The following is a 12275-nucleotide window of genomic DNA, read 5'->3' as shown; positions in this document are numbered from 1 at the left end:
GCAACCCCACATCCAAGGAGTGGCGGCTGCGTGGACGCAGGAGGGCCGAGAGGAGCTACTCTACATTCAAGGTCAGGAGGGGCAACCTCATCCAGGGTAAGGAGCGGTGGCTGTGCTTTGCTGGAGCAGCCGTGAAGAGATACCCCACGTCCAAGGTAAGAGAAACCCAAGTAAGATGGTAGGTGTTGCGAGAGGATATCAGAGGGCAGACACACTGAAACCATATTCACAGAAAACTAGCCAATCTGATCACAGGACCACAGCCTTGTCTAACTCAATGAAACTAAGCCATGCTGTGTGGGGCCACCCAAGACGGACGGGTCATGGTGGAGAGGTCTGACAGAATGTGGTCCACTGGAGAAGGGAATGGCAAACCACTTCAGTATTCTTGCCTTGAGAACCCCATGAACAGTGTGAAAAGGCAAAATGATAGGATACTGAAAGAGGAACTCCCCAGGTCGGTAGGTGCCCAATATGCTACTGGAGATCAGTGGAGAAATAACTCCAGAAAGAATGAAGGGATGGAGCCAAAGCAAAAACAATACCCAGATGTGGATGTGACTGGTGATAGAAGCAAGGTCCGATGCTGTAAAGAGCAATATTGCATAGGACCCTGGAATGTTAGGTCCATGAATCAAGGCAAATTGGAAGTGGTCAAACAGGAGATAGCAAGAGGGAATGTCGACATTCTAGGAATCAGCGAACTAAAATGGACTGGAATGGGTGAATTTAACTCAGATGACCATTATATCTCCTACTGTGGGCAGGAATCCCTTCGAAGAAATGGAGTAGCCATCATGGTCAACAAAAGAGTCTGAAATGCAGTACTTGGAGGCAATCTCAAAAATGACAGAATGATCTCTGTTTGTTTCCAAGGCAAACCATTCAATATCACGGTAATCCAAGCCTATGTTATGCCCCAACCAGTAATGCTGAAGAAGCTGAACAGTTCTATGAAGACCTACAAGACCTTTTAGAATTAACATCCAAAAAAGATGTCCTTTTCATTATAGGGGACTGGAACGCAAAAGTAGGAAGTCAAGAAACACCTGGAGTAACAGGCAAATTCGGCCTTGGAGTACAGAATGAAGCAGGGCAAAGGCTAAGAGAGTTCTGCCAAGAGAATGCACTGGTCACAGAAAACACCCTCTTCCAACAACACAAGAGAAGACTCTACACATGGACATCACCAGATGGTCAACACTGAAGTCAGACTGATTATGTTCTTTGAAGCCAAAGATGGAGAAGCTTTATACAGTCAGCAAAATCAAGAGCACTAGTCATAGCAAACACCCTCTGCCAACAACACAAGAGGAGACTCAACACATGGACCTCACCAGATGGTCAACACCAAAATCAGACTGATTATGTTCTTTGCAGCCAAAGATGGAAAGGCTCTATACAGTCAGCAAAAATAAGACCGGGAGCTGACTGTGGCTCAGATCATGAACTCCTTACTGCCAAATTCATACTGAAATTGAAGAGAGTAGGGAAAACCACTAGACCATTCAGGTATGACCTAAATCAAATCCCTGATGATTATACAGTGGAAGTGAGAAATAGATTTAAGGGCCTAGATCTGATAGACAGAGTGCCTGATGAACTATGGACGGAGGTTCATGACATTGTACAGGAGACAGGGATCAAGACCCTCCCCATGGAAAAGAAATGCAAAAAAGCAAAATGGCTGTCTGAGGAGGCCTTACAAATAGCTGTGAAAAGATGAGAAGCCAAAAGCAGAGGAGAAAAGGAAAGATAGTCCCATTTGAATGCAGAGTTCCAAATAATAGCCAGGAGAGATAAGAAAGCCTTCCTCAGTGATCAATGCAAAGAAATAGAGGAAAACAATAGAATGGGAAAGACTAGAGATCTCTTCAAAAAAATTAGAGATACCAAGGGAACATTTCATGCAAAGATGGGTTCGATAAAGGACAGAAATGGTAGGGACCTAACAGAAGCAGAAGATATTAAGAAGAGGTGGCAAGAATACACAGAAGAACTGTACAAAAAAGATCTTCATGACCCAGATAATCACAATGGTGTGATCATTCACCTAGAGCCATCATCCTGGAATGTGAAGTCAAGTGGGCCTTAGAAAGCATCACTACAAACAAAGCTAGTGGAGGTGATGGAATTCCAGTTAAGCTATTTCAAATCCTGAAAGATGATGCTGTGAAATTGCTGCATTCAATATGCCAGGAAATTTGGAAAACTCAGCAGTGAACATAGGACTGGAAAAGGTCAGTTTTCATTCCAATACCAAAGAAAGGCAATCCCAAAGAATGCTCAAACTACCGTACAATTGCACTCATCTCACACGCTAGTAAAGTAATGCTCAAAATTCTCCAAGCCAGGCTTCAGCAATACGTGAACCGTGAACTTCCACATGTTCAAGCTGGTTTTAGAAAAGGCAGAGAAAGCAGAGATCAAATTGCCAATATCTCCTGGATCATCAAAAAAGCAAGAGAGTTCCAGAAAAACATCTATTTCTGCTTTATTGACTACGCCAAAGCCTTTGAGTATGTGGATCACAATAAACTGGAAAATTCTGAAAGAGATGGGAATACCAGACCACCTGACCTGCCTCTTGAGAAACCTATATGCAGGTCAGGAAGGAACAGTTAGTATTGGACATGGAACAACAGACTGGTTCCAAGTAAGAAAAGGAGTACATCAAGGCTATATACTGTCACCCTGCTTATTTAACTTATATGCAGAGTACATCATGAGAAATGCTGGGCTCTAGGAAGCACAAGCTGGAATCCAGATTGCCAGGAGAAATATCAATAACCTCAGATATGCAGATGACACCAGCCTTATGGCAGAAAGTAACTAAAAAGCCTCTTGATGAAAGTGAAAGAGGAGAGTGAAAAAGTCGGCTTAAAGCTCAACATTCAGAAAACTAAGATCATGGCATTTGGTCCCATCACTTCATGACAAATAGATGGGGAAACAGTGGAAACAGTGGCTTACTTTATTTTTGGGGGCTCCAAAATCACTGCAGGTGGTGACTGCAGCCATGAAATTAAAAGACACTCACTCCTTGGAAGGAAAGTTATGACTAACCTAGATAGCATATTAAAAAGCAGAGACATTACTTTGCCAACAAAGGTCCATCTAGTCAAGGCTATGGTTTTTCAAGTGGTCATGTATGGATGTGAGAGTTGGACTGTGAAGAAAGCTGAGTGCCAAAGAATTGATGCTTTTGAACTGTGGTGTTGGAGAAGACTCTTGAGAGTCCCTTAGACTGGAAGAAGATCCAACCAGTCTATCCTAAAAGAGATCAGTCCTGGGTGTTCACTGGAAGGACTGATGCTAAAGCTGAAACACCAATACTTTGGTCACCTCATGCAAAGAGTTGACTCACTGGAAAAGATCCTGATGCTGGGAAGGATTGGGGGCAGGAGGAGAAGGGGACGAAGAGGATGAGATGGCTGGATGGCATCACCGACTCAATGGACAGGAGTTTGGGTAAACTCCGGGAGTTGGTGATGGTCAGGGAGGCCTGGTGTGCTGCGGTTCATGGGGTCGCAATAAGTCGGACACGACTCAGCAACTGAACTGAACTGAAATGGTAGCTCTTATAATAACATCATCATTACAAGGCTGACTGAAAACAGTGCTATAACAGAGGTACTCTACAGTAAGCAGACAGAAGAGTGGTTCTCAGAGAAAAGAAGAGGGTGAAAGGAGGAGGTGTTTGAGCTATGTCGTTTCCTGGGAGTAGAAGAGCATTCCAGGCAGAGGCAACAGTATGAGCAAAGGCTCAGAGATGGAGAAGTGCAAACTATGTGTGGTACACAACAAGGAGCCAAAGGTGACTGTCACAAACTATGCAAAAGGACAGAGAAAGAGCTGGCTGGCTCTCACTCACTGAGGAGCCGCTGTTCACACAATAGGACAGATCACATCACGTTCTTGCTTTGAAATCCTACAAGACCGCCCACTGGATTTTATTTATTTTTAAACAGAAAAATTTATTTTTAAGATATTCTTCTTTTATTTACACTACATTTTCTTTTTAATGGCTACACTGGGTCTTTGTTGCTACGTGAGGGTTTTCTCTAGTTGTGGCAAGTAGGGGCTATTCTCAAGTCGTGGTATATGGGCTCCTCTTCTCGGGCACCCAGGCTCAGTAGTTGTGGTGCACAGGCTTAGCTGCTCCATGCATGTGGAATCTTGCTGGACCAGGGATCGAACCCATGTCTCCTGCATTGGCAGGTGGATTCTTTATCACTGGACCATCAGGGAAGTTCCAAGTGGATTTTAAAATCCAAATTCCTTACTGTGTCCTACTAGAACCAATAGCAGGGGTCCATTGACCATGCCAAGTTGGTGCACCTCCTGCGTTTGTGAATAAAGTCTTGTGGGAGCATGGCCATGGCGACTGATTCATGTATTGTCTATAGGGCTTTCATCCTGGAGTTGAGTAGTTGAGACAGAGACTATATGGCCTTCAAAGCCTAAAATATTATTCTCTGGCCCCTGACAGGACACATTTGTCAAGCCCTGCCCCTAAAGGATCTTGCCCACCTTGTTTCCTACCTCCCTTTTGATTACTATATTCCAGCTAGGTGAGCTTTTTTCCTTTTCATTCAACAGGCTGTTTGTTCCTGCCTCAGGATCTTTGTACTTGCTCTCCCCTCTGCCTGGACCACTATTCTTCCTGCTCACTGCTTAACTGGCATTATCTTGTCATTCAGGTATCCTAAGCTCAAATGTAACCTCATAGACACCTTTCTTGAGCTCCATCTATAAAATACACTCTATGCCCACCTACTATCATAGCACCTTGTTTGCCATCAGAGCATTTAATATCACCTCTAATAGTCATCTTCATTTACTTACTTGCTAGTTTACTATCTGTCTTCTCCCACTACAGTATAGACTTTATGGGACCAGAGACCTTTTCTATCTTGTTACTACCACTGTACCTCTGCAGATCAGGGTCTCTTAACCTTTGCAGTACCAACATTTTGGCTCAGATTATTCTTTGTTGTGGGGACTGCTCTGTGTACTTGTGGATGTTCAGCAGTATCCTTAGCTTCTACCAACAAGATGCCAGTAGCAGCCCCCTCTCTTTGATTGTGACAATCAGAAATGTCTTCAGGCATCGCCAAAGGCCCCTGTGGGGAATCGCAGCCAGTTGACAGCCACTAAATTTTCCCTTAAAACAGCACTGGGAACATGGTTGGTGCTAAATTAGTATTCATCGAATAAATGAATAAAAGGCACATTTGAAGTATTGTACTAAGAGTTTTACAGACATGAGCTCAGGAATCCTTACAACAACCCTGGAGGAAAGTACTGTCACACATGTTACTGATGGGGAAACTGAGGCTTAGAAAGGTTAAAGAACTTGCTCAAGATCACAGAATTACTAAACAAAGGGGCAAGAACTCAGTCAAGCCTAATCCTGCATATATGTTAAAACTGAAGGACTTTTTAGTAGTCTCACAATTATACTCAACAAATTTGGGGGGAGGTAAGAGAAATTTAAATTCCAGTCTCTGCAAAGAGGCCAAAAAACCCCCAAACAACAACATTAATAATAGTTAACCTAAGACTGTAAGATAATGTATACCACTGAATGCCAAACCATGCTACAGGACAGGCAAGATGGGGCCAAAGAGCTTGCAAAGCTGGTGAGGAGGATTCAACTTTATGTGAGTAGGTATGTTTTTGGGTAGCTTTTTTCTGGGGGGTGGGGTAAACATGGGTATTTGGTTTAGTATGTGCGAAAGGCAGTTAGGGAAGAGAACTGATTCTACTTAAACACTGAGACTCCACTTAAGAGTGTTATTTTTCCTAAATTATCTAACATTTAGTTTTGGCTTTGTTTTCCTTAGTAGAATAAGGAAGAACCTTCGTTTTAAAACTCTTGAGGAAAAAAAAGGAGCTTAACCCTTCCAAAATGGACCATCCTCATTTCTTGATGCAGAGGTCTAGGACAAATCAAGTGAGACTAGAGGCTCCTCTGTCCACTATTAATGGTATTTATGAGCTTGAACAACTAGAAACTTTTAAAGCCTCTATTTCCCCACTTGTAAAATGGAGTGATTGTGATTAGATAAATAAATAAAATGCACTTAGCATAATGCCCCACACATAGAAGATGTTCAACAAATGCCAGGTCCTCCCTGAAGTAATAATCAGAGTTACAAGAACATTATTTTGATGTATTTTCAATTATCCACAGTAACAGCACAGGACTTGTAATAAAAGGATTTGAACAGTAAAGAGAGAGAAAGACAATCATAACAACATTCAAAGTCTGACTTAGGGCTGGTTGCTATTTAGAGTATTAAAAGAAATGCATAAAATGGAGAATGGACTCTATAAGATGTGAAAGAAATACTGTTTTCTCTAACGAACCTTACACATTCTAGAAGCTCAGTAGCTCTCAAGATCTTTGAAGTTACAGCAAACACAGAAGTAAAACCTACAACGGCTTTAACTACAGACTGCTGTACCCATGGAAACAAATGCAGAACTCCTGAGATACAAGGGAGCTTTTTCCAATTGAATACATTAACTAGTGTGCATTCAAGACTAAGATCTTACAACCTTGGCCTTGGATTGTCAGGTCAGAAACAGTGCTGATCATGAAGATAAGAAAGAACAATAATATCTAGTTGTTGATTTGGGCTGGGATAAATCGGACTGTCTCATATGCTGCAGATACAAGAAAATGTTTGATCCAGTTTGGAGATATGAATAATAAGTCTTAAATATATGCATATCCCTTGACCAAGCAATTCGACTTCTAGGAATGCATCCTAAGGAAATAGCCAAGTGCACAAGGGTATATGCATTTCCAAACATTCACACTGTTAATCTTAATAGTAAGAGCAAAATTCTCAGTTAGCCATAATAACAAAAACCTAAAAACAACACAAAAGTCCAATGGTAGAGATTTGGTTAATAAATTACAATGTAAGCAGCTATTAAAATAATGATGTTTACTAACATAAATGTCTATGCTATATTATATTTAAAAATCAGTTTATAAGAGTACCTGTAGTGTTGCCTCTTTTTGTTAAAAAAATACATAGAGCAGACCAAGAGGTCTGGAAAGACATCCCTCCAAGTGTTAACAATCGTTTTTATCCTTCCTTTGCATATTTTCCATTTTTTCTGTGCTACATGTTATACACTTATTATAAGGAAGAAATGAAATATTAGGGACTTATCTAAGCTTAAAATTCTCTCATGGTTAAAAGAAAAATAACCCAAATTACATTTTAATACTACAGTGAGGTCCCCAGTCAACACATACCTTATATGCAAACATGACAGCATGGCAGTGGTGCCACCACCAAATACCCACACAGTAAAAAACACAATCAGAAGTGTGGTGCTGAACATCATCTGCCGGGCATAAGTGGCCGTATCTCGAATGGCCAAGGCAAACGCCATCGCGCCACGAAGGCCTACAAGGGAATAGGAGGAGGACAACATGAACTTCATAAATTCAAAGACATAAGGTATATTCTGAGACCTTAGAATAGCATGAACAAATACATATTTCAACATACATAGGTATATACAACAAAAAAGTAAAAGAATTAGTAGTTGATACTCACAAGCATTGATCATTTAATAATTTTTTAAACTCTATTTTAAAATGTACTTACATTAAAGTTCACTCTTTCGGGTGTACAGTTCCATAAGTTTTGATAAATGTATCGAGGTGTGTGACCACTACCACAACCGAGACACAGTGGTTTCATCACCCCTCTCCCAAATTCCTTTGTGCTACCTTCTTTTTGGTATAACCTCTCATAATACTACCAAACTCTTGGTAACTACTAATTTTCTCTGCATTGCTGGGTTTTTGTCTTTTTGAGGATATCATGTAAATGGAACATATATAATGAAACCATTTAAGCCTGGCTTCTTTCACTCAGCACAATGCCTCTGAGGGCCATATATATTCTATGTATCACTGGTTTATTCTTTCTAGCACTGAGGAATATTCCATGGCATGGAGGTGCCATTAGTTTGCATACTCCCTCACTCACTGGAAGACAGACAATTGGGCTGTTTCCAGGTTTTGGCAATTATGAAGAGAACTGCCATAAACATGCACATATAGATTTTTGTGTGAAAATGTGTTCATCTTTACCTCCTCCACTACACTTAACATAGTTCTGAACTGGGAATTTGGAACCAGAACATGAGAAAACTCCCATAGAAAGGAATGGGACACTTTTAAAAAGGATGTTTTACTGGAGGCTGCGATTTCAATGTTTAAGGGAAAATCACTGCAGATGGTGACTGAAGCCATGAAATTAAAAGATGCTTACTCCTTGGAAGGAAAGTTATGACCAACCTGGATAGCATATTTAAAAGCAGAGACATTACTTTGCCAACAAAGGTCCGTCTAGTCAAGGCTATGGTTTTTCCAGTAGTCATGTATGGATGTGAGAGTTGGACGGTGAAGAAAGCTGAGCGCCGAAGAATTGATGCTTTTGAACTGTGGTGTTGGAGAAGACTCTTGAGAGTCCCTTGGACTGCAAGAAGATCCAACCAGTCCATCCTAAAGGAGATCAGTCCTGGGTGTTCATTGGAAGGACTGATGCTGAAGCTGAAACTCCAATACTTTGGCCACCTCATGCGAAGAGTTGACTCATTGGAAAAGTCCCTGATGCTGGGAAGGATTGGGGGCAGAAGGAGAAGGGGACGACAGAGGATGAGATGGCTGGATGGTATCACCGACTCGATGGACATGGGTTTGGGTAGACTCCAGGAGTTGATGAACAGGGAGGCCTGGTGTGCTGCGATTCATGGGGTTGCAAAGAGTCGGACACAACTGAGCGACTGAACTGAACTGTATATACTATCAGCATATTATTTCCATCTAAAATCAGACTGGTATATGCACTGTGAGTTGTTTCCTGGAGGAGGCAAGAAAGAGAGAGTTAAAACTTACCAGCAAACATCATCATGTGTTGAAAATTTGATCCAATCTTACTTCTTCTACCCAAATTAAGTAAGAGGGACAAGGGATAAATATTGGCAGCTCTTCCCAAGAAAATAGCAATCTAAAATTATTAATAGGTTAAGGATAATTCTTTTTATTGTTAACATTATTTAGACCATACATTCCTATCACTGGACTTTTGTACTGTTTCTAGGATTTTGCTATTATGGCTAACGATTGAGGGGGGAGCCACCTGGGTCCTTAAGAACAAGGATAACTCCCTAAGGATGGTTACAAGGCTGTGTGGGTCCCTGGTGACTTTGTGGAGCAGAGCCTGCTGCACCAGTCCAGACTTTTACATGAGAGAGAAATACATTTCTATCTTTTAAAAACCTTGGTTAACTTTGATAATTACCCCATGAAACCAAACCTATATCCTAACAAATACAGCCAGAAAGAGAACAAGGGTCTCCTGGTAAGAGTCAATTTCCATGGTAGGATTCTGTTTTGAGGAATTTCAACTCCTAATAGACTCGAAAACCTACAGAAAATATTTAACCTTGGTTCTGGGTAAGTACTGTGGATTCAAGCCACTTGACTGCTTAAAAATTTCTCAAAGACTAGCAGGATATGAAGTTACTGCTTTCATGGGAGTCTTACAGTTAAGGTTTTTCTCTTATGAATAAGGATTTATCTTTTTCTGCCTGAAGTTCATTCTCAGAAGACTAAGACTCTGTAGAATGGTATTTCAGTAATACTTCAGTTTCTAACACAGATCCTACTTAGAGTTTTAATTAAGAAAATATTTCTGGCACTCTCTTTTGGCTGAATCTTCATTCTGAGGTGGTTTCTTAAAATACTACTTCTTTTGAAAATCACTAATTCAAACATCCCGCTCTCTGACCACAATTTCTCTTTCCATGTTTCACATCCATCTATTGCAGATAATTCTTCCATCTTACTGGGACCTCCAGTCCAAATACCCCTCTGATTTCCCATCAGTCAGTCCTCTCCCCTCTTCATTTCCTTTTCTAGCTGCATCTTAATAAAACTCTTTCCAATACTCAGCAATCCCTTTCCCCTCTGTTTTCACTGCACCAACTTGACAAAACTACAAACTCAGATGGACTCAGCTATCTGTTTTCTCCATGCTTATAGCTAAATAGTCCTGGATAAAGTCATACAGCAGGGCAGACTGACTCTACTGTTAACATTTATTCCCCAAACTCAAATGGGTCTCTAACACCGCTCAGCGATTCTATTGCATTTCTTTGGTCAATGCAGTTTTCTACTCTCTGCAACAACTATTTCCTCAAAACTTCTATCATCTATGGGAGCCAGCCTCCTAGAGGGTTCCCTAGTATTCACACCCTTGTGTAGTCTCAGCTCACACTTTACCAGGGTTTGTGTGTGACCAATAGAAAACAGCAGAAGGGAGATGGTACACTGTCTCCAAGATTAGGTCATAAAAGCCCTTTGCATTCCATCTTGGTGCTCTCTCATCTCACTCTGTCCCCCTGGGGAAGCTATGTTGTGAGTTGCCCCATGGAGAGGTCCACGTGGAGAAGAACTGAAGCCTCCAGTTAACAGCCATGTCAGTGAGCTTGGGGTGGCTCCTCTGTCCCAGTCAAGTCTTGAGAGAGTACAGTCCCAACCCAGAACATGATTATAATCTCATGAGGGATACTGGAGTCTGCCAACTTAACCTGCCAGTTAAGTTGCTTCTGGATTCCAGACTCTCAGAAACAGCAAAATAACACGTTTGTTGTTTTAAGTTGCTAAATTTTAGGGTAATTTGTTACATAATAGATAACTGATAGGCCACCTGCTCCTATCTCACTTTCAGCAGATGATCTCACCTCCTACTTTACAGATAAAAATAGAAGTAATCAGAGAAATGCCATCTTGCAAATGTACCTTCATCTCTACATACTCTACCCTCTCCTGGAACAATGGCAGAGCTGTGCTTCCTCCCACTGGAGGCCCATCCCTCCCCATGTGCTTTGGATTCCATCTCTTCCTACCTTCTTGTGAGGTTGGCACTATTGCTTGCTCTCTTTCATGTAATCAGCTTCTCCTTTTCAACTAGGTTTTAAAAACTCAATGAGAGAGAGAAAGAGAAGGGTGGCAGAGAGGGAAAGAGTGGGCAAGCCTCCTTCCATCTTTCATCATCTTTCAACTACTGCCCTATGGCACAGACTGCAAACTGCTCTTCATCATCCAATCTCTCTTTCTTCCGTTCAGTAACAGAGGACAAGCAGTTTTATCTTTTGGAGTTGGCAGAAAGGTAGGAAACTTTTTCTTGTCATTTCAATCTGTCAGTATTATTTGTGCAATAAACAAAAATGTAAATAGAACAGACTGGATAAAAGAGTTGAAATCCTTATTTACTTTACTCAGAGGAAAATATTATATATATTATTATTATACATATTATTTATATTAAAAATATATGTATCCTTATAAATTCTTATCAGTCTTATCAATCATCCCACCCCCAAGAAAACACATGCAAATCTCAATTTAAAAAGAAGTTTCCAAAACAGAATATATAATAAAGGATACAAATGCTCCTACTACAAATGTTGGGTTAAAAACATGGTTCTGGAAGGTGAACAGTGTCAGTCCCATGTAGGAGAAGATGAAATTCTCTGCCAAGAAATTGAGAAGCTCAAACAACTGAAACGAAATTTCAAAAGGTTAGTCCAGCAAAAATCTACATAATTTGAAAACATGAGTATTACTAAGATATTGAAACAGATACTTCAAATATGTAATGTTCATGTATATCCTCCAAAACATGTGGTTCAGAGGGAAGCAAATGTAGAGATGACATTTCTGGTCCCACAGAAAAAGCCATAAATGTTTCCCCTTTACTTGCCCAATCAACTTCCCTTCTTCAATTCCCATATTCAGTCATCCTCACCCTCATCCTCCAAACCCTGCCAATTTTTCTTTTGGAATGTTCTTGGCTGTCTCGGCCACTGCGTTAGTCTAACTTTCATTACTTCCCATCCATAATGCTGGGAAAGGACCCTAAGTGGTATCCCTGCCACCCTCGTCTTCTACACCCCCACTCAATTAATCCCTAAATATAGCAGGTCCCAGACACTTCCCTCTTTACAGGCTGTAAGACCCAGTTCAAGTCATTTTATCCTGGCACAGAGTGCTTCATGACAACTCTCATACCACCTTGCCATGTGATTTCACTTTTTATGTGGGTCTTAGCCCTCACTAAGAGAGTGAGGGTTTACACGTTATAGTCCAGTGCTCTGTTCCCTGCCCTGCTACCTGCCCACCTCCACCTGTTTACATCACTGTGTGTACACACACACACACACACACACAC

At 41.1% G+C, this 12275-nt stretch overlaps 1 protein-coding gene across 1 annotated transcript in view; it reads right to left on the bottom strand.

Annotated features, from left to right (window-relative positions):
* SLC9A6 (solute carrier family 9 member A6) overlaps positions 1 to 12275 on the bottom strand; it is a 54469-nt gene that overhangs the window by 17558 nt on the left and 24636 nt on the right. The window contains exons 11-13 of the mRNA XM_043895503.1: positions 11492 to 11605; positions 8936 to 9047; positions 7280 to 7433 (exon numbers count right to left, since the gene is read on the bottom strand). Of these exons, the coding sequence (XP_043751438.1) occupies positions 7280 to 7433; positions 8936 to 9047; positions 11492 to 11605 (380 nt within the window). The remainder of the gene's footprint in view (positions 1 to 7279; positions 7434 to 8935; positions 9048 to 11491; positions 11606 to 12275) is intronic.

This window comes from Cervus elaphus, chromosome X (genome assembly GCF_910594005.1).
Source record: "Cervus elaphus chromosome X, mCerEla1.1, whole genome shotgun sequence".
Lineage (NCBI taxonomy): Eukaryota > Metazoa > Chordata > Mammalia > Artiodactyla > Cervidae > Cervus > Cervus elaphus.
The sequence above is the reverse complement of the archived record's forward strand: the minus strand, read 5'-3'. Positions and strand labels throughout refer to the sequence as shown.